Below are 25,150 nucleotides of genomic sequence, written 5' to 3' on the forward strand. Positions count from 1 at the left end.
GTTGATAACTGAGCTAACGTTAACATACACTGCTGCTTGGTAACTTAAGACTTGGCTAAATATTTAATTTTAATATTTAATTAAATATTCTGTGTAGCTTACAAAAAAAAAAAAAAAAAAAATCTGTGTAGGCCTACCATGAAAACGAGTCCACTTTAAACAGCAGCATTTTCTGTCAGCAATGTATGACAAGTAGCCGAACGTTAGTGCTGCGCATACGATTAATTTTTGTGCAGCTTTAACGTGTTAAAATATTTATCGCAGCCTCCGTTCTTTCTGTCATCCTTTGGGTTATATGATCATGCTCTCCTTCACGCAAATGTTTTAAACTATCAATGCGCGAGAAGACAAAAGAGAACGCGCTGTCAGTGAATACCTCCTGAAACACACGCGCACGCACAGAAAGACGCGCGCCAGTATAACAGTCGACAGCACGCCATGTTCTCTTTCGCGCTTGAACGAACCATAACACACACATTTATGCCAAAATGTCAGTTTTATCGAGTATCTTCACAAGAACAGTCAAATGAGTTAAATACAATCTTAAATGGAAGTAAAGAGTAGAGAATGAGATGCGTGAGATCCTGTCAGCAGCGGCGGACCATAAAGTGACAGCAATTCTCTCTGTTAGTAAAGTTAACCAAAGAACAATGGGAACAGAGAAAATTACTAACTGCTCAACGCTTAAGGATTAATCTATTTTTCATTTATAATTTATGCAGTGCGGACTGTTTTATAAACATATTCAATTTCTATATAATTCACATGGGTTAGACAGGTAAGGTACAGGTAAATATGACATTTATTATGGGTTTAAGTGATGATTGTTTTTAAGTTCACTTAAATTAAAAGTTATGTTTTTTTAAGCCTAATAAATGTTTCAAATTTTGGCAAAATAAATTTTCATTGAGACACAAGTAGCTTAGCTATATCAGTGATACTGGTCTTGACTTCATTCATAAAAATATGCCATTAACATGCTTGAAAATAAATGGTGCCAATGAAACCCCGTCCCCCCTCCCCCCCAACACACAAAAACATTTCAGGCTCAGGATTTTTTTTTCACTTTAACCCCTGATCTCAAGCTGACTAGCTGAAGACATTACTGTAGCTTTACCCAATAAAATCCAGCACACGCAGCGCTACAGTAACTATACTGAAATGACCCTTCACAAAAGATGATGCTTTACAATGAACTCTGTTAGAGAGCTGCATTTGGCAATTTATCCGTTCAATAAAATACCTTACCTGATGTGTAAAGAAAACACAACCTCCTTAATGCTTTTACAACATTTCAAACTCCTAAGTTCTCAAAAAAGAAATCTCTGAAAAGCAAAGCCAATGTTGGTTCTTGTTTTATTACGAGCTCTATCGCCTTCTCTTCTCCTCCGTGCGGCGTTTGTTTAAAGCGGGCGATTCCTTGGAGGATCGAGATTTAGTTGCTCCATGTCAACCTTTCGAGCTCGTCGTTACAAATAACCTCTGCCGTCAACTAAACCATGTATAACAGTTATAGCAGGCTTACCATTGGCTAGTGAATCAGGGTAAGACAAAAACTGATGAACAAAAAAGTTACATAGTGTACCTTTTGCATGTGATCTTTTAACGATAAGGTATTTGATTCTCATTTAGCAGTAATTGATATATTTATAAAGATCATTTTCATTGTTGTTGCACATGTTCATGTCATGTAGTATCTTTGTGAGTTGTTCCTGTATTCTCGTGACAGGCGATGCAAATGCTGTGACAGCTGCCTGTCATCACATGCTCTCGGCGTCTCGTCCTCACTGTTGTTCAGTCTACACACTCTTACATATGTGGGGGTGATGCTCTACATTTTGTTTCAGAAAAGTGTTTTTCTTCAGTCATAAGAAGATGTGTTGCTTTGATTAACGTTTTCACACCTATATGTATATTTATGTATCATTACCAGTTCAACTTTTTGGAGTTTTGAATGTTCATGAAAGCAATCTCTTTAAAGGGATAGTTCACTTTGAAATGAAATTTTGGTATGTTTTAGCTTACCTCAAGGGCATCCAAGATGTAGGTGTCTTTTTTTCCGCAGTAGTTTTAATTTTGATATTTTTAGGTCAAACCGTTCTTGTCTGTCAGTCATATAATGCAGGTCTATGGTCACTGTCTCAAAGAGCATGCACAGAGTCCAAATTAAAACAATTCCCCGTCGTAAGTACACATTGATGGCCTAAGACACGAAACGAGCGGTTTGTGTGAGAAAACGAAAACAGTATTTTTTATCATTTTTTGAGGGCGCGCACGCATCCTAGTGTGTGACGTGTACACAGACTGGTGCATAGACATATACACTAGATGTCGCCTTAAAGACATTCGTTCCAATGAAATGCCGTAGACAAGGCGACATCTAGTGTATATATCTATGCACCAGTCTGCGCACACGTCACACACTAGGATTGAGACAGTGACCATCGACCTGCATTATATGACTGACACACAAGAACCCTTGAGGTAAGCTAAAACATATAAAAATTTCATTTCAAAGTGAACTATCCCTTTAAGGTCAACAAGGCTGCATTTTTCTAGATCAAAAATACAATAAAAACTGTAAAATGTTGTAAAATTATTACAATTTAAAAGAATTGTTTTTTATTTATTTTAATGTATATTTTAAAAGTATATATATTCCTGTAATAGCAAAATTGAATTTTCAGCATCATTACTCCTCTCTTTAGTGTCACGTGATCCTTCAGATTTCACATTTGATAAACATGTGAAATTCACATTGATAAATAGAAAGTCTAATAGAGCAGCATTTATTTGAAATATAAATCTTTCTAACCATGTAAAATGCTTCACTGTCATTTTTGATCAATTAAATGCATCCATGCTGATATATATATATATATATATATATATATATATATATATATATATATATATATATATATATTTTAAATTGAGTTTAAGATATATATATTTTATTTATAGCTTGATTTATTTTAATCAGTATACATCTAATGTGCTGATTTCTTATTTTGCGGTTTCTTATTTTCAGCCTAATTCAGTCAGTCCCACAAGTAATTTGTGGTCCAATAAAGGCAAGCGAAGAAAGGTGTATTATTGATCACTAGTTGAAAACGTGACGTGAATTTGGTGCATTCATGAGCAGTGGATTTTGGTTGCAGAGAGGAAATGCATTTACTGCCGAAGTAGCACTCCAAAACACTGAAAAGATGCCTCAAAATCAGACAGATAAATACAATCTACACTCTGAAGCACGGAAACTTATTAAATATATATATATGTTTTGTCTCTTTTTTGTTTTGTTTTTGTTTACAGAATACATGTCTATGCATATCAATGCACAGCTTTATGAATTGACTTTCAAGCAGTCCTAAAATTGTCCATGTTGTTCACCTTTTTCCTTTCGCAACAAAGACGAGGCAGAAAAGCCCAGCTGCAAAAACAATAAAGCAGTCAGGACTCTCGCAAGACAGATAAAAAGCTATTTTCAAATGCGAAGTGACCGTCGGGACAGATCCTTGTAACCTCTTTTGACGTTTCAGTGACAGGATTCAGGCACAGAGGAACTTTCCTTTGTTCAGAGACGGATGAGTGTAGCCTGTCCTCTAGAGGATCGTTTCCCAGTTGTAGACTGTCCCACAAATCGACACATCTTTTGTTTTTTTGCGAAGAACCTTTTTTGTTTGTGGCCACGGATGTGAAGGGAGCCTGAATCTAGCAGCTTTAATATGACATATTTTAAGAAATGCGGCCTGTGTGTGTATTTCTTCGCTTCCTTTACGTTTCAACTCGCAGAAGCAGAGTAGAGTTTCAATGCTGCCAACACACAGGCTTCGAATGCTCTGTTGTCGACTCTTAAGTGCTGTCTGAGATGGGAGAGTTTGCGAACATTCAGTCAATGTTGCTTTGCTGTAAAGGAGTCTCCAGTCTCCAGTTTGACTGAATCGCTTCTTTTCCAGCATTGTCTTTTTCTCCGAACGTTCATGCGTACGTCTCGCCCGTCTTGAGGGCCACTAGCTCCGAGTCTTCTGTTTGTCTGCCGTTCAAGTGTTCACTGTTGCAGTCGTGATGGAACATGAAAGCGGGCACCTCGGTGATGGAGGTGGCGGTGTAGGAGGTGGATCCCATGGAGCAGTGCTCGCGTCGACGCTGACCCCACTGGGCTTTGTATTGCATCCACTGCCGTTTCAGAGCGCCCTGGACCTGCAGTGAAACATGGCCGAATCAGACAAGCAAAATACTCTTTTCATTAATGCATTATTTTGATAAAAAAAAAAATCGGTTACAGTTTATTTTATGGTTTCATTGTTACAGTGTTATTATATTTTTAAGTACTGAGTAATGTTAAGCAACTACATGTACTTACTATAGGGTTAGGGTAGGATTTGGTTGAGGGTTAGTTGCATGTAATTATGCATAATTAACTGTTATTACTATGGTAAGTACATGTAACATATGTAACAAGGACACTGTAAAATAAAGTGTTGCCTTATAATCTTACTGACACAGTATAATGTTAGAATGTACATATGTTTTTGGCTATTCTACAGAATTAGCCAGTGATTTTTTATTTATTTATTTTTTAAAGTGGAATGTAATTGGACAAAGCTGGAGTTATTTTTCTTGCGACGCCTCATCAGTCAGAACATTCTTTGAGCTTTGTAGTTTTATTACAACCATCTTTAAATATGAACTTGAGTCAAACACAGTCTGTGATCAGTCTTTAAACAACTATATTAAATTATTAAACACCTATACAAATAGCTGTTGAATTTAATGTTTATCAATTTCAGGTAGCAGGTTTCAGTTTAACATCTGTTTTTATCTGGTAACATCTGGTGTCCCTGAGCCTTGTCAGGACAAATTGTTGTTTGACAAGCTGCATTGCACTGCATCAAAGTTACTTTAAACTGTACTTTTATTTATTCTTTTCTTTGTTGTTTTTTCCACTTCCAACTTTCTTTAGTGTGTAATTTTGCTGTTTGAGCATGAAAAAGGTCTGCAAAGTTACAAAGCAAAAAGTCACTGCTAAGTGAGATATTCTCTATATCAGTGTCACTGGCATATGCACAAAAAAAATGGAGAGAGGCCTGGTTGAGTTAGTTTGTAGTATGTTAAAAATCGCGGTTATGGTAAGGGCGTGACTTTTCCGCGACACTCTTCAAACGGTTGACCAATCACAACACACTGGTCCAGCCGACCAATCAGAGCACATTGTGCTTTTCAGAAAGAGGGGCTTCATAGAGACAGGAACTAAACAGAGCGTTACTGACAGACTGGGAAGAGAGGAGCTGCAACAATGGAGAATATGTGAAAAATAAGTTGTTTTTTTGAACATTCAAGCATGAAAACCTATTCTAGTGGAGCCCAAAAACAAAATCAAGACTTTGTAAAAGGGCATAATAGGTCCACTTTAATGAAAAATGTTAATTTGACATAAATATGCTTTGACCATAACTTTAGTATTAATTAAGTTTTTGTTTTAACCTCCATCAGCATGTGGGAATTATATTACTGTATTATTAGCATAACTGATTTTGATGCGCCAATTACCGCTCTGTACTTTTAACACATAACAAAGAGGGATATTGGATCAGGCACAAATCATGAGGAGACGGGGCACAGGGGAAGGACATTAGACTAGAACGAATCATTACGCTGAGGTAAACAAACACCACCACAAAGAAAATGTTATTCTGTGTCAGTGCTCCTTTTATTGTCCTGAAACAGGATCTGTGCTTAGGACACATCCAAATTGTTTGTAGACGCGCTGATGCTGATGTGAGATGGCTGCTCATGCATAAGCTAATAATTGACCCATTTTCCAGGCCCAGAAATAATTCAGCATGTTTAAAACATGACTTACACATAGGCGGATGAAAGGCGCTAATTCATTCCATTCAAGTTCGTGCCAGGAACCTCATGCTGAGTATTCTAATGAAACTGTGTCTTCATTGTTTTGGTTTTGTCATGCATAAGTGCTTTAAGTCTGTTTTCCTCAAGTCTGGTAAATGCGTTTTGACGTGGCTGTTGGTATTTACTGCCAATTAATACCCTTTTCATGTACCCCCTCACTTCAAGAGACGCTTCAAGAACACGTCTGTGTTCAGTGAATGTGTAAACGCATGACACGAGAAACGCCTCCATCCTTTGTGACTACGACCGACCCTTGAGAAAGTTATATCAGTAGCAGTATAATGCAACAGCAAATGTCTTAATCCAAAAATATTTAGGCCTAAATTTAAAGCAGCCATGAAATCAAAATGCACAATTCTTATTTTATTTATGGAATATTGCATTATTTATTATAAATGATTTATCCAGGCACATTGTTATTTCTCGTGCCCTCATAATCTTATATCAAAATAACTCTAGCAGCGTCATCTCTTCTCTTCTCTGATGATGTGTTTACTGACGTGAGGGCGGGGCAACCTGTCACTCACATGAGATTGACCAATAGCAAACCACAACCATCCAATCAATTCCCAATAGACTAAATCAAGTCCCGTTCTACATTTTTTCTTGTTCGAGAAGCCGTTTCAAACAAATGTACATCACAATAGGGAAGAAAAGACTATCGCAACTTCTGTTTTATGCCGACTTTAACATTTATATATTTGAATTGCACATAAAATCCATCCATTTGGATTGCACAGTTTTAACATAAATAAACTAAACCTAATGTGATGCATATTTGTCAGTCATACATAAATGAAACAGGCAAGATTAGTTTATTATTAACTTTTTGCATCTATTTGTTTTTTAATCAATCATATTTCAAAATGCATTTATTTAGCTTAGAATCAGATTAAATCTGTTCTTTGTGTAATCAATTAAATGTATTAAAGTATGAACATTTTAAAATATGGCTATCTGTGAGCAAGCTATATTCATTGAATTAAAATGTATGAGAATGAAAGAAAGTGTATTTATTGATGATAATATATAAATCTGGTAACTGTGTTTTTAAACACATTCAGTTTATTAGTACTATTACAGAAATCTTGCCTGCTTCTTACCTATTGAATGTATGACTGAAAATATGCAGCACATTAAGTTTATTAGTTTCTTTATGTTAAAACTGTGTAATATTATATGTAAAAATATTATATGCAATTTAAATAAATAAATCTTAAATTTAGGCAATTATATATAGAGAGAGAGAGTGCTGATTGATGTTGTTTACATAATCTCTTTGAGTTAATTTAACTTAATCTTTTTAAAAACCTGATTTTCACAATCACAATCAACAGCCATGTTATCGTCACGGAGTCACCCACACCATCCACTCAGCCATCAGCACCAGATCCGCCCACTCGTTCATCATCACCGGAATTTTAATCACCTGCACCTGTTCACCCTCATCAGCCTCACCATATCAAGCCTGCACATCCACCGTCTGTTCCCTTCTGTGTCGTGACAGAAGACCAGACCCACCATGCAGAGCACCGAGAGCCCGAGCACGAGCACGGATCCGTTTGCTGTTTCAGCACAAGCCCTCAATGACTCCGGCTCAGCGGGGAACTTCATATCTCTCAACCTCCTCCAAAGGCTCAACGTTAAGAGGAAAAAGTAGTAGTCAAAACCTAGAGATTCATTCCATCCTGGGGAAACCGCTGGGCCGTGGTCGCATCTGTCATTTCTCCCCCACCCAGACGCTCCGCATAGGATGTCTGCACACGGAGGAAATCTCTTTTATGGTGCTGGAATGATCTACCGCTGACATCATCCATGGGACTCCCGTGGATGCAACAATATGAGCCACGTGTGGACTGGAATTCAAGGGAGATCCTCCAGTCTGCAATCTTCAAGACCTGTTCTGTCCCTCTTCAACCTAGTTCCGATCCGAACCCTGTCATCTCACAATGTTCAACCTCCATCGAAAGCCGAGAGATGGAACGCAAAGTGGAGATCCCCTGAATACCGGGCGTTCCAGGATGTGTTCAGCATGGGATTGGCAACCCAACTACCACAACAACGGCCATGGGACCGCACCATCGACCTGCTACCTGGGTCGAAGATCGCCTTCGTGACCCCCTCAGGGCACTATGATTATAAGGTCATGCCATATGGGCTGTACAACTCACCTGCCATCTTCCAGAACTACATGAACGAGGTATTTAGAGACTTCCTCAACCAGTTTGTCATCGTCTACATAGACGATATTCTGATTTACTCCAAAACCCTGTCGGAACATCATCAACATGTAAAACGAGTTCTCCAGCATCTTCAGGATCACCAACTCTACCTCAAATTAGAGAAATGTGAGTTCCACACTTCCTCCGTTCACTTCCTGGGGTACATCATCGACCAACATGGCATCCAAATGGACCTGAGGAAGGTGGAATCCATCCAGAACTGGCCACAACCCACCACCATTAAAGAGTTGCAAAGTTTCCTGGGCTTTGCCAATTTTTATCATCGTTTCATCAATAATTACAGCTTAATCAGTTCACCTCTCAACTCTCTCCTGAAAAACTGGCCCAAGTCTCTGTCCTGGACACCTCTTGCCCTCATCTCCTTTGAAGACCTTAAGACAGCATTTGTCTCCGCTCCAGTCCTCCGCCATCCGAACCACCGTTTGTCGTCGAGGTCAATGCATCCACCACTGGAGTCGGAGCAGTGCTGTTGCAGCAGCAGGGTGATCCCCTACGCCTCCATCCATGTGCCCTCTACTCTAAGAAGCTGTCCCCGGCGGAGCAGAATTACGACATCAGGAATCGTGAGCTCCTCGCCATAAAGCTCGCTCTAGAAGAATGGAGACACTGGCTGGAGGGAGCAACTCACCAATTTGAAGTCATTACGGACCACAGAAATCTTGAGTATTTAAGAGAAGCTAAACGACTCAACCCTCGTCAAGCCAGATGGGCTCTATTTTTCATGAGATTCGACTTTGTAGTCACCTACCGACCTGGAAGCAAGAATTGAAAGGCTGAGTCCTGAGTCAATTGGTCCTGAGCCAATTGAAATGTCATTCTCCATTCCACATTGGCAAATTCTTGTTTTGTTGCAAAACATGTGTAAACATTTACATTACATTACATTTATTAATTTAGCAGATGCTATTATCCAAAGCGACTTACAAATGAGAACAATAGAAGCAGTTAAACTAACAATAGGACAACAATATGCAAGTGCTATGACCCTTCCCAGTTTAATCTAATGCAGTAAACCAATGGCTTTTTACAATACAACTTGCCGCCCTATTTTTTGGTTTGAATTGTGAATTATACATTACCAAAAAGTTGTATGGACCACTTTTATGGGGGTTTTATGATGTTGCATGGAAAATATAAAAATAATATTCCTCAAATTAAAACCTAACTACATGAGGGTGAGTAAACAATGCCAGAATTAGCATTATGGGGTGAAATACCCCTTTATAATGATATTAATCTGCTCAGTCTGCTTACCTCTCCATTGAAAAAACAGAATATGGTTGCCACCAGCAATCCCTTGCAAAACAGAAAATATAGAAGCATTAACAATTATTTGTAGGTGTCTTCCACAAGTAAAAAGAGTTAGCATTCAGTCTGAGTTACCTGGTAATGCATTAATATGTGCATGATGTAATCATATATCTCTCCTGCCAAGCGGTTTTCTGGCCGCCAAGGGAAGATGACGAACTGAATGCCCAATAAGGGCACCAGAATCAGGGTGGCTCTCACCGCCTTCATATACATGTTAGACTCAGCTCGGTGTGTATCTCTCAGTTTGGTCACTAAGACCCGTACTATGTTCAGCAGAAAGAATAAATTGACCTACAAGATAAAAAGATGTAAAAATGAACCCCAAACAGTCTTTAACTAACATGCTCTGTTTAGATTTTAATTTCACACAGAGTTACCACAATTAAGCTGTGAATGAACACAGTGAAGTCATTGACTCAATAATCCAATTTTAAAAGAAATACGATCTAATGAGATGTTATATGCAATATTTGTCATTTGCGGCACTAAGAACATAATATTGCATTCCAACTTTTCCTTAAAATTAAGCATTCTCAAGTTTTTTTCATAATTAAAATGGATTGGTCAGAGATAGATTTGTGGTAAATACCGTGTGAATATATGCAAAGCTCAATAAAATAGATAATAAATAAACAGACTCACTAATAAAGCTGCCACAATGGGGCCGTGAACCACGTACAGCAGATGGGTCTCCACACTCATCCAGCAGCTAGTGGAAAAAAATAATAAATCTCATATCAGACCCACTGTCCACTGAATCTGGCCTGTCTTCTGTATTTACTGCTGAAAAGCACTGAACATTACTCACTTGTCATCAAAGTATTTCTTTCTCGCCACAGCATGGATGGATGCAGGCACCAAGGGGAATCCTGTTGAAAGGAGAATTGAGACATAAGTCACAAAATATTATCCTTCTAATGCAAAATGAATGATAACGCTGTAACTGTTATTAGACGGTGAGCCATGATCACGTGAAATGCGTAACTTGATTTATTGACGTATTTGAAATCATAGCGCTTTACAGGCTCAGCATTTATAGGCTAAATAAACAGTAGTCTTTGATGCATGATGAGGGGACGATTATCAGTAAATAATGACTTACATTTCAGCCTGTTTCTCACCCAAAGTTATAAAATAATAATGCACAGATCATATGAACTATGTTACATTTATTGGGAAGGTATGGCTTGGAAATTCACAGTCAAACGTAAGTCATATAGGGTAAAACAACAAGAGGATGAGGAAATAATTACATATTTTTGGGTGACATATTCCTGTATTGATAGGAATTTGAACAGCGGCTTTGAATATCCTCAGGACAGCTTGAAAAGCCACAAGATAGATTCTCTACAGATGGTCGAGGGCTGTCTTTTCTCCCTTTGGAAATGGATGATCCGACACAGGGTTATCGCACAATCTTTAATAATGCTCCACAATTCACAATGCAGTTTAATAATGCTCCACAATTTTGTCCATATGTTAGCTACTTCCTAACCCATGTAGTTAAACAAGATAGTTAAGCCCTGATCTTCAATAAACCGTCCTAATAAAACTGTCAGTGGGAACAGTAAAGTACATCCGAATGTGAAATAAACTACGACCCCAAACATCCACAACTATCCAGCACATTGTGTCCTAACTGTGGATTGGTTGATTTGCCTGTCTTTCATCTGTGTTTGTGTCGGCGACAGTGTTTTCTGTTTATGGAGCAAGAGGACATGACCACGAGCAAATGTATCCAATAAATAATGGAGCAAAGACTGATGAAACAGCTGCCTTTAAAAACAGGTCACGAAAAACTCTGTGCTTAGCAAATAGAAAGGGCGTTCATATTTACAATTTAGAGTTGGCGGACAGATGGGAAAGCAAAACTGGGAGCTGCGTTCAGACATGGGGAGCAGAGCTGGCAGAGACAGACTCACCCCAGCCTAGAAGATAATACCAGTGCAGATGCTGCTCCTCTGCAAATACGGCCACCACAATCAGCGTGTGCAGGTAAATCCCCTCGCAGAGCATCCAGAAATAGTTACAGCCCAGCATGTACATGTGGAAGAAGTGCAGCACCTTGCAGCCAATCTGCAGAGGGAGAAAAGCGAGAGAATGAAGTAGACGGGTGCTTTAAGTTTCACAATTCAGCCAAAATCTAACAGGACAGCCCTGCTGAAAAGACCAGACTATACCAGCGTAATGACTATGTCCAAGCCAATTTATACTGGTTTGGTTCTGGTGTAGCTAGTTAAGAATTAATGCTTTGCCATTGTCTACTGCAGTGGCTCAGGTGGTTGGTAACATTTATTTTTAATAAAATCAATTTCATGAATTGCATAGGCACTGCAATACACAAAATTATTTTCAGGGGATAGGCTGATTAGGACAACTCATAATTTAATAAAAGCATAACCAACAGCAGAAATGGTAAAACCAAAACGGTACGGGCGTCACGGTTCGGTGCATAAATTTACACGGAGAATACTCGGTAAAAAAATAAATAAAACTCGCGTACAAATTAATTAATGATAAGTTATTATCATAAGTAATGATAATGTTAAGATTGCAATGCTGGAATATGTTGTGTGTGTGTGTGTGTGTGTGTGTGTGTGTGTGTGTGTGTGTGTGTGTGTGTGTGTGTGTGTGTGTGTGTGTGTGTGTGAGAGAGAGAGAGAGAGGCACGGACGCGATCGAAAACTCACAAAGTGTTGACTTATATTTGTGTGCGTGTGTGTGTGAGGCGCGGGCGCGACCAAACATTTTGTTTACACAGGACATCATTCAAAATGCAAAGTGTTTAAGTTACTGTTAATTAAAATTTTAAGGAAAACAAATATATTAATCTGAAATGTATCAAATTAATTTTCAATTCATTCAGGTTCAATTACCAAACATATCTCAAGGTCTTTTTGTCTTTTTATTAATTTAATTACAATAACAAATAAACTGGTTCTATGCCTTTACTTTATTAATAAAACTTATTTAAAAATTACAGGGCTTAAGAAATTTATTTTCCTTTGGTGGTCCAGTCTGAGACATGCACAAGCCTTCTGCATTTTTGTTCTGCTTTTCCCTCCATTGTACCGAACTCGTACCGAACCGTGATGTCTGAACCGAGGTATGAACCGAACCGTGACTTCTGTGTACCGTTCCACCCCTAATGTCTACAGTGGACTGTCGAAATAAAGTGTACCCTTAAATTAAATTAGCAAAAATTAGAGTTTTCAAACAGGTTTCAGAATCTGTTATTGGTCTGCAAAGCAGATAGTCCCGCCTCAAGCTCACGCTATTGGTTGAGCCAGTTTTTACTGTGTTGACCAAAGTGTTTACTTGTAAATTAACTACTTATAGTTGATCTTGCAAATTGAACTGGGATGAAGTGTTTAAAAAAACCTTTAGAATACCAATTTTTGACTTTAACATGGCCTGGACGATCCCTTCCTCTGAATTTTTGAGTTGCCTGGCTGCTTTGTAAGAACATGTGTGCAGTTTTAATTAGAAAATGCTGGCAAAGTGTCTATGCTCAATCCGCTGAGCTGGATCACACACACCTCCCAACAACACGTCAGTCATCCAGATTAACTTTTTACCATATGTCCATGGCATAGCGCTCTTCTGCCTGCTACACCCACGCAACTGGCAGCAAGTCCTCACACATGTTATTCCCCACACACAACTTTCCTTTAGAAGTCAAGGCTCTTTTACTTTAAATTCAGATGTCCTTGACATGTAATGGCATTCTAGTCAGACTAAGCACAGCTTATGTCAGAAACACAGGGTTTAAGTCTAAACTAAACCTATCCGTAACCCCTTCTCCTTGAGGCTGGAAATGCATTCTGCACTGACCGCGGCTCGACTCTCTGGAGTTGGAAGGAAAAACAGAAGGAGCTTGTTCTTCAGGCTGAACAAGGATACCGTAAATTAAACATAGAGAATGCACCCACACCGCCGAAAGAATGCACATTTTAAGACATCACACTGCATTACACTGGCCCCAAAAAAACAGACATCATTTTGAGAAAGCATTTCAGTTAGAAAGGTACTTTACAGGCACAGCAGCGTTTGTTTTTTAAATGAAGGAGCCTGGTGAATGCAATAATGCATCTCTCAGACAAGCCAATTTTTTCATGTGAGTAAGAAAAAATGATTATGATCTTTCTGAAACTCCAAAACTACACCTCCGCTGCACTCCAGTCCTTTCAGAACTTCAAAATCCACTCATCCAATCCATTTCAGCAGGGTGCAAACTCATTTTAGTCTCACTTTTTACCTCTGTTTTTTCTCATAATATTGGTATATCAGGAAAAAAAGAATAGGCAATTCTCCTCGATCACATTAGGTACAGTAGCTGAAAGTGAATATTTTTCTTGAAACGCATCTCCTCACCACACCTCTTAGATCACGCAGTACATTCCAATGTGGCAGATTTATGCATTCCTCCATAGAGAGCAAAACCTGAAAAGATCATATTCCATGAAAAGGTCTCATGCAATGAAAATACAATGTGAACAAAACAATATAACCTTTTATGGTGTACTAAATATGTTTCTTCTTAAGTGTAAAATCTTACACATCACAAATATAGAATATCTATGGTGGAATATCTATCTATCTATGGTGAAATATGTGCTTTGTACTTTGAAGGTCTAAATGAAACAACAATTTGACAACACTTCTGATCTAATATTTGGATCAGCCTTTTTTCCTCCTTTTTTAGAAACAGAAATCAGTACAATAAGGTAATAGTAACAATACGGTTTTTCAGACTTGAAATAGTTAACCCTGGGTCATTCTAAACCCCGGGTAAATGGAATATATATTGCCGACTGTACAATTAAGTTTATACTGAATGAATGTTTCAAACTATACAGGTTAGAATGAAACAGTCTCTTCTGAGCTCCAGTTTTCTGTGACCATTTGACATTTTCCTCCTCAAACCAACTATGTTCATACACTAAAGAATGCTGGGTTGTTTCAAACCATTTTGGGGTCAATTATGGAAAGCTTAATTTTTAAACCCAACGGTTGGGTTTGTCCATATTTGACCCAAAAATGGGTTGAAACAACCCGTATTTTTTAGGGTGTACAACAAGCATTACGCTGCGTTTCTGTGACTGCACAAAGCACGTGAATATGAGGCATACGATCGGTTGTCTGTTGCTAAACGTTCTAACACGGCATCGTTCCAACTGTACACGTTTAGCACCGCAATGCAGGGTTAACAGCGTAAAAGCAGTGCTAATCGTGCTTCTGAGCCATGTTTCATAACCCCGGGTAAAAAGCTGTGCTACCCCCGCTTCTAATTTACAAGTGTGAAATGATCCTTTTACAGGGTTGAAAGCGGGGTTAGAACGCAGTGTGAAAAGCCCTATTGATGATGTGAGCATTGTGGAGTCACGCACCGGATTCCTCTGCACCACTTTGGGGTTGTTGACCACAGTTACGAGGTTGACGATAGTGCAGGCTGAGTTGAGCACATACGAGAAGAATAAGTTCTTGTGTAGAGTGATTCTCTGACAGCTCAGACTCCTGGATGGGAGATAAAGAAATATTAAATCACGGATCATTCATGACAGAGGCAGTTGTGTGACTTTTTGCAGAGTAATTCAGTTTGACAGTTCATTTCAGGATGGAAAAGAAACATTTTTTTGGGATAGTTAAGATACATAAAAAAAAAAAAAAAAAATCAATCTGCTTCTGACAGATTACAATTTTTACTATTCTCAAGCACTGAGCTTTTTTGGACAACACATCACAGGTGAATAAATAATTCATAAATCACACCATTCATTCATGCCATTTCCATGCACCTCTTCACAGCAGGTTCAATATAGTTTCTGCCTGCTACACGCAGCCCAAAACAGTGAATGATTTCCCAGTTTCCTCTATATGATCTCACCATGTGAGTTGGCAGGCATCACTGATGTGCAAATGTAGGTGGTCATATGGTAATATCAGGAACTCGAGGATTTCATATTTAGAATGTTTTTTTTAAGCCCAGTTTCAATAAATGGATCTTTTTTGGGGCTGGTGAAGTACTGAATGTTACAATATGTTTTAGTAGAACAGTGAACTCTTTATATTTTGAAAGATATAGGGAAATTGGATTCCTCATGATACGACCCATTTAATGACATAAACAGAACATCAAGTTTGTGCCACCTGAGGCCTGAGCAGCCTTACAGTGCTATGCATAAGTTTAGACACCCATGCTAAAGTTGACTAAAAAGAGGAATAAAAAAAATCATCTTTTGGAAATTGAACTTAATGCCTTAATTTAAAAAATTAGGAAAAATCCAACCTTTAAGGACACCAATTTTCTTTGTGAATGAATAATGTATCACAAATAAATAAATGTTCTTCCTTAAAATACAGGGTGCATAAGTTTGGACACCCCTATGTTAAATTCCCATAGAGCCAGGCAGATTTTTATTTTCAAAGGCCAGTTACTTCATGGATTCAGGATACTATGCATCCTGATAAAGTTCCTTTGGCCTCTGGAATTAAAATAGCCCCACATCATCACATAGCCTTCACCATACCTAGAGATTGGCATGGGGTACTTTCCATAAGATCATCTCTCAATGCAAATCAAACCAGCTATTAGGCTAACTGAAATAAAACCATGCCAATCTCTAGGTATGGTGAAGGCTATGTGATGATGTGGGGCTATTTTAATTCCAAAGGCCAAGGGAACTTTATCAGGATAAATAGTATCCTGAATCCATGAAGTAACTGGCCTTTACAAATAAAAATCTGCCTGGCTCTATGGGAATTTAACATAGGGGTGTCCAAACGTATGCACCCTGTATTTTAAGGAAGAATATTTATTTATTTACGATACATTATTCATTCACAAAGAAAATTGGTGTCCTTAAAGGTTGGATTTTTCCTAATTTTTTTAATTAAGGCATTAAGTTCAGTTTCCAAAAGATGATATTTTATTCATCTTTTTAGTCAACTTTAGTATGGGTGTCTAAACTTATGCATAGCACTGTATATCAAATAATGCGATTGTGAGATGCTTGCCTGTTTTTAACAGTAATTGCTTATTGGTTGAAATTGGTTGGGATTATTCACGAAGGCCCTAGAAGGTTAAGGAACAGTGATCTTCAGAAATACCTTTCAAAATATTTGGATCAGTAAGATTTTTTAATGTTTTGAAAGAAGTCTCTTCTGCTCACCAAGGCTGCATTTATTTGATCTAATATACAGTAAAAACATTAATATTGTGAAATTTTAATTTAATTTAAATTTCAAAAACCTCTTTTCTATTTTTCTAATTTCTATTTTTATATATAATAAAAATACATTTATATTTAAAAATGTAATTTATTTGTGTGATGGAAAGCTGAATTTTCAGCATCATTTGTGCTCAATTAAAAATTCTTATTATCAATGTTAAAAACAGTTGTGCTGCTTAATATTTTTATGGAAACCGTGATACTTTTTTCAGTCTTTTTTTTTTTTTTTTAAATAGAGAGTTCAAATGAACATCATTTATTTCAAATAGAAATCTTAGAAGATAGAAATCTAGAGGAGGAAAAAGGGTATTTCTGAGTAAATGTTGTTTTGTTGTTGGTCAGGAGTTGTTAAATATGCCAAATTTGGGACGTAAAACAAGTTCACACCTGCATCAGCAAATGTCATCACAATCTTCAAATTAAGAAAGTCATGCTACTCACATGATTTTACTCAGTTTAACCTAAAATTGCCAGCAGAGATCAGCTGAGTGCAAAGCTGGGATGGGAGTGAAAGCTGAGCTCATTTTCCAAAGCTATTTCCCATATTCCTAACCAAAAATTTCTGGCATTATTCGCTGGGGCATAAATTAAAGCTTAGTGCAGCTGTATGCTGACACGTACCTCTTTGAGCACCACATCTGGACTCAATAAGACGACATTAAGACTTTGACATCTCAGAAGATCGGACTGTAAATATCACCATCGCACCCTAAAAACAAGCGTTGCTGCGTTACACTTCCAGATAGTGTACCAAACCAGCTGAACATCACAACTGACACAATAAAAATATTAACAATTGCGAATAAATGAACTGGCCCAGTGATATTTCAAAAAAAGTTGCAAGATGTAGACCTGTTGATCAGATCGCTTAGGCACAAACAGAACGAAGCCAAAGACATCCAAATGTTCTTTAAATAATGCTTTCCTTTTTCCCCAGAAATTTAGGCTACATTTGCAGGGATATGAAACATGTGATAATAATGCCATAATCAAAAATGAAATGTCCTAACAACAGACTGTAATTTCTTTAAAAAAAAAAAAAAAAAAAGTATTTATTGAGCGCTAATGTTGAAATTAGGTCTTAATAGAAATATGCTTTTAATCCTCTAAATAATAATCAAGCTAAAGAGTACATTAAGCAATCATGGATAGAGAGAGAGAGAGAGTCGGGGTACTGAAAAAATGATAATAAAATAAACTATGAGATTGTAAGCTTACTTGCTGGATACAACTGTCATACTATGTGACATACAACCCAAAAGTTTATGTGGCGTTTAATGTATATATGACTCTTTGGCTCCTACATTTAATTACCCATGAAATTAAGTTTACCCTAGGGGACACAGACATACGGAGGAAACCAAGTCAGCATGAAATGACACACAAAACCTGACAAATACTCGTCATTTGGCTCAGAGCTTAGTGCAGCTCTGCCAGATAAATGGACACCAAGGATTTGCACTCAATAAAACACAATGATGAGAAACTATCGTTTTTTGCGATGCCAGAGCCAAATGACCTTTCTCTTTCAGCCTGTAAGTAGAGTGCAAACAGTCGGGTCCTATTAAAAGTTCATTTGTTAATGTTAATGACAGAAGGATCACTAAATCATTTAAACGTCCATAAAAACATGCACGCTCATTGAGCTGAATCACAGATCCTACAATGTTCTGTGATGTTTTTATTTCAAGCACCAAATTAATAATCTTAATAACTGCGATTCGTGACTGACAAAAGTAAATGCAACTGTACCTTTAAATAGCTTTGACACACAAAACAAATGAACATATAGGAAATAAAATACAAAGATAGCTCTGCTTTTTTTTTGGACGTTATCTTTTCGTTGTCGCGCGACTCTGGGCATTCTCTCAAGCAACTTTATAAGACGTATGCTTGCTTTTTAAACTATATTATCATTTCTCATTTATGCTGAACAACTGTTGGCTGCTTTTCTTTCACAATCCAGTCCAACTCAACCATTAAAATTGTTTGTAAAGAAACTGTAGTTGGGTTCATTCAGATAAACTTTCAGGCAATTAAAGCTGAATTTTCCTGCTTTTTGCACCATACATTTTTTCTTTTCATTTCAACAGAAGGTCCAAGTTCTACTGATTTTTCTTTCTTTGTTTATGCGTTATGTTTTTAGGGACCACCTTTTCTAGACAGTGATTGGGTGGTCTGGTTTAACTTCCCCTTCAAGATTGAGACTGAGACATCCAAAGACAATATTTATTGTCCCGTTCTCAATATCTCATCCGATATTACAAAACCGATACCAGATTATGGGGAAATGATTTAATATCTGGGAAAAATTGGTGAAACCGATTTTCTTAATTGTACAATGAATCTCTTATTTACATTGTGTTTACACTTAGTATGTTAAAATGAAAGGATTATCACAAGCAAACAAAACAAAACCTTGTGGGTTTTCAGCGGTGTTAAGTGAATTCTGACTATCTTACTGAGTAGCACCTCTGATAGGCCATTGATTGTGATTGGCTACAATGCTCAAAGCTTGTAAAAACACCCTGTAAATAGAAATCTTTTTGGTTGGTTGACAAAAGGTGTGCTATTAGTCTGCTATCAGTGGCTCAAGTGTCCATTACTAGCTCTAAAATGACGTTTTGGAATTAGCAAAGGAAGCTTGGGATGCGTTAGACATTAGTCCCACACACAAGAGCGTTTCAAGGACAAAAACCTGAAAGATGTCTTGAAATACATCATCTGAACAATGTTTTGGGGTGTGGTAACTAGTATAAACGGAATAATTATCTCCGGGCCATTGAATTATTGAAAAATAATGCATTATTTTTCAAATGGGAGTCATCAATTATTCCAGACTTGTTAGTATAACTGTTTTTCATCAGTATAAAATTATATGATTCCAAAATAGCAATTACTGTTTTTTATTTGTTTTGTTTTTTTGCTTTTCTTCACCAAATCAATATCATATTGAAATAATTCCTTTTGGATTTCAGTTTGTATACAATTGTCAATTGCATTTCAGTGTATGATTTGCAATTCAGTCAAATAAGGTGGGTGGTTTAGATTTTGATGAATTCACAAAGCACTATATATGGTAATTCAGCCAATAAGCCCAGAGAAAAGGCCAATTTTCCTGACTTTGTGGAAGTAAAAGCCTGATCCAGAGTTGAATATAATTCAAGGGTTAATGCATTTAACTTCAGGGTTCAGACTGCATTTCCGCGTGGCCATGCTGACGGGAACGCCTATCCATCTTTTCTATTCAGTTTGAATTGACCACTGTGATAAATGGGGTAACCGAAAGCCTCTTGGTAAATCTCTCTTTGAAAAGCTTAAACGCGGACTGTCAATTAAATAAATCTCAGACGCCACCGCAGCACTCTACCTCCACACCGTCACCGTCAACAGCTCTGAGTAATGTTCGAGAGTAGACAACACACAGCCCTGCCAAAAACAAGTGAACAACTGAGCGACCCATCATCGAGAGGTTTACTGAAGTAACTGCAGCTACGCAGCAGATATTACTGGCCTTCTTCAACTCGTATGGGTGGAGACAGTCAAGAGGAGATGGAAACTCACCTGAAATAAAAGAATATGGCCAGTGAGATGAGAAGGGACACTATAGAAAGAGCATGACCCACAATCGCCATGTAATACAAAATATACGCCATCTGAAATGAGACAAATAATGTCATGGTCAAACCACGTTCTCATGAGATTCACTTTACTGTTTCACCTTTCACATTCAAACATTCACCTTTTATATTCATTATGATTTAATAAAGTAGTCTTAATATTATTATTAAGAAAGGTGGAGAAAAATATCATAAAAGAAAATCAAAACAGATTGCATCTATTAAAAAAAATATATCATATAAGATTTCAATCTCTGAAAGGATAAACTATGCAATTTAAAATTATTTATGGATGGTATTTAAAATGTGTTATCACGTTGATATTCTGTTCATAATCAGTTCTCATAGGATTACAACAATTCACAAAGTATCAACCTGAGGAAATTTTGAGGTATTAAACATAACATAATAATAAAAAAGATCAGACGTCTAAAAAAGAAGTGTTTTTGACCAGTAAGTTTCATGCAACAAGGATAAAATCTCAAAGTAGTAAGAAAGCATAAAAGTAGCATTGAAAGTGCATATCCCAATTTTCTATGCTTTTTTTATGAACTCCATCTGGTGTGATGGAGTGAAGTGCACAGACTTTATTTGAGTTTGCCTGAGCTGACATTTTCTCTCTATCCCTCGCTTTGTAAAGCAGCAGTTGTATGGCTCTGAAACCATTATGTTATGAATAATTTTCAGATCCGCTGTCCCCCAGAAAAGCTGTTAAGTTAAACTGAAACTGCCTTGTATCGACATTACGCTTCACTGCCACTGAGTCTGAAAGAAACACTCAAATCCAACCTTGCCTTTAGTAACAGCTTTTAAATAGTATGAAACTGTATCAGAGCTGTATCTATCATATTTCTAACCTATTTCTGGCATATTTCTTATTTGTCTTGTTTTCTTTTCTTTTGCAATATTTATATAGACATTTTAGAAAATCAACAGCTATTAAACTATCTGCTATATGGATATTCTGGATATTTGTAGATCAGCCCTGCATGTTTAATCACATGGGCTAAAATCACAGGAAATAAAGTTTTTACATTGAAATCTTGCAATCTAACATCCCAGTTAACACAAATATGTTCTAAGAACATTTTCCTAATGTTCCTGTTAAGTTATGAAAACATTATTTCTGAATTGAAATTATGAATGTTCAGTTTTTTATATAATTTTAAAAAGTTTTTTTTATTTTTTATTGGTTATGTGAAGCTGAAATTTTCCAAACATTATGTGAATGTTACTTTTGAGTGTACTTTTGCAAAATGATCAAATGGAATTTTCCCTTAACATTCATATAACTAAGGGGGAAAAAAGGTTTTAAAACATTTTAAAATGTGAAAGTTTTGAACGTTCTGAGATCAATCCAAAATCACGTTTTCATAACTTAATGGGAACAACAGCGAAATGTTCTTAGACTATATTTTTGTTAGCTAGGATGTGCACTGTAAGAGTTTCTTTCATAACATCTGACCCTTTAATTCAGAATTATTCATAACAAGTGCAGAATTTAAGGATGTCCCATCCTCCTACCTTGATCTTTTCCTTGGTATGAGAATTGCAAAGGGTGTAGTTGGACCAAGTCCTGTTTGTTTCAGGGTGTCTGAACCAGTTTCCAGTCTCATCACAATATTTGGTGACTTTTTCTAAATGAACAGGGAAAAAGATGTGAGATAAGAGAGAGAGCGAGAAAGCGCAGCTGGTATTGTGTATCTATTCTGTGGAAAATTAGTGTTTCAGTTATTTCAGTATCATTATGCATCAAAAAAATCTATTATTTTGACCACACTACATTTCAGATGCCTTTTTAAAAGACTTAACTCTCCCTCATGTTGTTCCAACCCTGTAAGACTTTCCTTCATCTTCGGAACACAATTTAAGATATTTTTGATTAAATCTGAGAGCTGGATCACTCCTCCATAGGCTTCTAAGACATTATAACTTGCTGGCCTAGAAAATGTATTAAAGACATTGTTAATATAGTCCAAGTGACTCCAGTGGCTCAATCTTAAGTTTATAAAGCGACGAGAATACTTTTTGTGCGGAAAAACAAACAAAAATAACGACTTTATTCAACTATTCATTTTCTTCTGTGTGGGCCTCTGAGTGAGTTCACGTAGTGTAACAGCGCAGCCAGCGTCACACGCATCACACACATGACCAGCGTCGGCCAATAGTGAGCCTACGTTCTGACGCAACCCAGAAGCGTTGCGCTGTTACACCACGTGAACTCACTCAGAGGCCCACATAGAAGAAAATGAATAGTTGAATAAAGTCGTTATTTTTGTTTGTTTTTCGCACAAAATGTATTCTCATCACTTGATGAACTTAAGGCTATTAAGGCTAAGACTATTTTAAACATTGTCTTTACCAACTTTCTGAGTTGGCAAATTTCAATAACAGAGAAGCCTATGGAGGAGTGAGACAGCTCTCAGATATAATCAAAAATATCTTCATTTGTATTCTGAAGATGAACGAAAGTCTTACGGGGTTGGAACAACATGAGGGTGAATAATTACTGACAGAATTTTCATTTTTGGGGTGAACTAACCCTTTAAACTGAAAAATGTATTATATTGTAAATATAAATTATATAATGTATAATGTCTATATTATATTATATATAAAATTCAACTCGCCTAAGTAACTGTGTTACACACCAGTGTTTAAATAATGTCAATCCCTGGTTCTAAAATAAATAAACAAAAAGTGAAAGAATTGTACCAGTGGAGTCAAAGTCAGGGAAGTAATTGGGGCAGTACTGAGAAGTGTACGTTCCTGCTGGAGTGTCGTCCCAACACAACCATCCATCCCATGTGCGGTTACAGTATGGACCTAAAGACAAGCACACAAACAATCAGGGCCAATTGCTCTTTGCTCTTTGCACTTTGCGCTAAGAGTTTCTAATGATTCAATCTAAAACCTCTTCTGAGGCTCTCTGTTTTCACACCTGATTTGTTATATGGCTGGTCTCTGTTCATTTTCTCAAAGCATTTATATTGACCATCGATGATCTTCTTCCTCTCCTCCGCTTTCTGAGTCACTGCAGGGCTGACCTGACTCTCAGCTGTAGGATCCATCTCCGTCTCTGTCTCTAAAAAGCCATGAACTGGTAACGTCTGAAGAAGAAAGCATTCGTTTTGAGATTACAGATAAAATAAGTATCTGATTTTAGACCTATTGGATAATTAGGGGCCAAGCACTGAAGTAAGTGTTCGTTCTCTTTCTTCATGCTGGGAGTTTTTGGAGGAGTCTATATAGATATATATAAAGAAGTTGTGAAATTTAGCTCTCTAGTTGAGGAGAGTCTGATCATTCATGGCAAAAATCTATTCAAAACCTCACCAACCATTCAAAGTTGCACTGCTTTCTTTTTGATTACAACTTTTGATCAGAAGTTCAATGTGCCCAATGGTTTTGATTTCTGCTCAAAAAGATATTTACATCTCTATTGAAAACATACACTACCAGTCAAAGGTTTGTGGTCGGTGGGATTTTTTCTTAACGTATTTGAAATAAGTCTCTTGTGCTTACCAAGGCTGCATTCTTTTGATTAAAAAAAAAAACAAAAAAAAACAGGAAAAACCATAATATTGTGAAATATCATAAATTAAAATAAATGTTTTTTTTATTACTATATTTTAAAATGTAATTTATTCCTGTGATGCTAACATAATTACTCCAGTCTTCAGTGTCACATGATCTTTCAGAAATCATTCTTATGCTGATTTGCTGCTCAAGAAGCATTTCTGATTATTATCAAAGTTGAAAACAGTTGTGCCGCTTAATATTTGTATATTTTTTAATTATTTAAAATCTTTTTTAATGTTTCTTTGATGAATAGAAAGTTTTAACAAATAACATGTCTTAACTGAATAAAGGTATTGATTTATTTATTTTTTTAAATCTTGCTTACCCCTAACTTCTTCCTAAATATCATATCTTCACTAAATTTGTCTTAAATCATTTTCAGATCATTTTTGTCAAAAGTTGTTAAAGCCTTTTGATAAATCTCTTATTTTTTTTCTTTTTTTTTGGTGTGACACATTAACAAATTTGACAGCAAACATGCCAGACATGAAGGGAAGTTCTGTCTTCGTAACATTTTGGCCTATAGAAACAATTACCTCGGGACAGCACCATCTAGAGGTCAAAATCATATCATAATAATTGATTAATTTGCTAATAAATTGTAATTAATTTGGCCTTGACTTTACTGTATTTAGATTGTTTTGGTCTTACAGAATGCAATGATACCACTCTTTCCAGAGATGGACATATTGCATCAAGTGTTCCCTAAGTCTGTCATAATCAAGGACTATGCATGTCACAAGTTATTAAATGTTTTTCAAAACAAATTCAAAATGAAAAGGTCTAATAGGCATATCCAAGACTGTATCTCAGCAACTCTTCGGTGTACAAAATAATTGATGCAATGCCCTGAATTTGGTGACACTGACACTTATTGATCAAAGGTTTTAAGCAATTGTGCAGTCTTTTGTTTAAATCTGCTTATGGCATTTAAACCAATTTTTAGTGTGCTAAATTAGTGGGAAATATTTTACCTTAATTTTTTCCTTTGAGAATGTGAGACAGTGGGACCAGGTCTTATTGAGGGATGAACTATGTACCCAATTGCCAGATTCATCACAGTATTTGGTTACTTTTTCTGCAAGGAAAAGGAAAGTTTAGTGTAATGACTTAAGCTTAAAGATGTACTCACATTACACGATCTGAACCGTGCCGGAGTATCTTTGACCCCCAAAGTCTGGTTCGCTTGACTTGTGTGTTCGCTCCATTTCGTGCTCGGGCCCGCTTGAAGAGGTCGGCTCGGGCA

The 25,150-nt window shown here is 36.9% G+C and overlaps 1 protein-coding gene across 1 annotated transcript in view; it reads right to left on the reverse strand.

The window, feature by feature from the left end:
* Positions 1-3,157: 3,157 nt before the first annotated feature.
* The window catches only part of calcr (calcitonin receptor), a 51,101-nt gene continuing 29,108 nt past the window's right edge, over positions 3,158-25,150 (reverse strand). The window contains exons 5-16 of the mRNA XM_081375627.1: positions 24,879-24,982; positions 23,264-23,432; positions 23,038-23,148; positions 21,847-21,959; positions 20,267-20,358; positions 14,861-14,987; positions 11,393-11,546; positions 10,279-10,339; positions 10,113-10,179; positions 9,543-9,761; positions 9,414-9,455; positions 3,158-4,203 (exon numbers count right to left, since the gene is read on the reverse strand). Coding sequence (XP_081231753.1) covers positions 3,982-4,203; positions 9,414-9,455; positions 9,543-9,761; positions 10,113-10,179; positions 10,279-10,339; positions 11,393-11,546; positions 14,861-14,987; positions 20,267-20,358; positions 21,847-21,959; positions 23,038-23,148; positions 23,264-23,432; positions 24,879-24,982 — 1,481 coding nt within the window. The 3' untranslated portion in view covers positions 3,158-3,981. The remainder of the gene's footprint in view (positions 4,204-9,413; positions 9,456-9,542; positions 9,762-10,112; positions 10,180-10,278; positions 10,340-11,392; positions 11,547-14,860; positions 14,988-20,266; positions 20,359-21,846; positions 21,960-23,037; positions 23,149-23,263; positions 23,433-24,878; positions 24,983-25,150) is intronic.

The sequence above is a fragment of the Scardinius erythrophthalmus genome, assembly GCF_964197995.2.
Source record: "Scardinius erythrophthalmus genome assembly, chromosome: 10".
In the NCBI taxonomy this organism is placed as follows: domain Eukaryota; kingdom Metazoa; phylum Chordata; class Actinopteri; order Cypriniformes; family Leuciscidae; genus Scardinius; species Scardinius erythrophthalmus.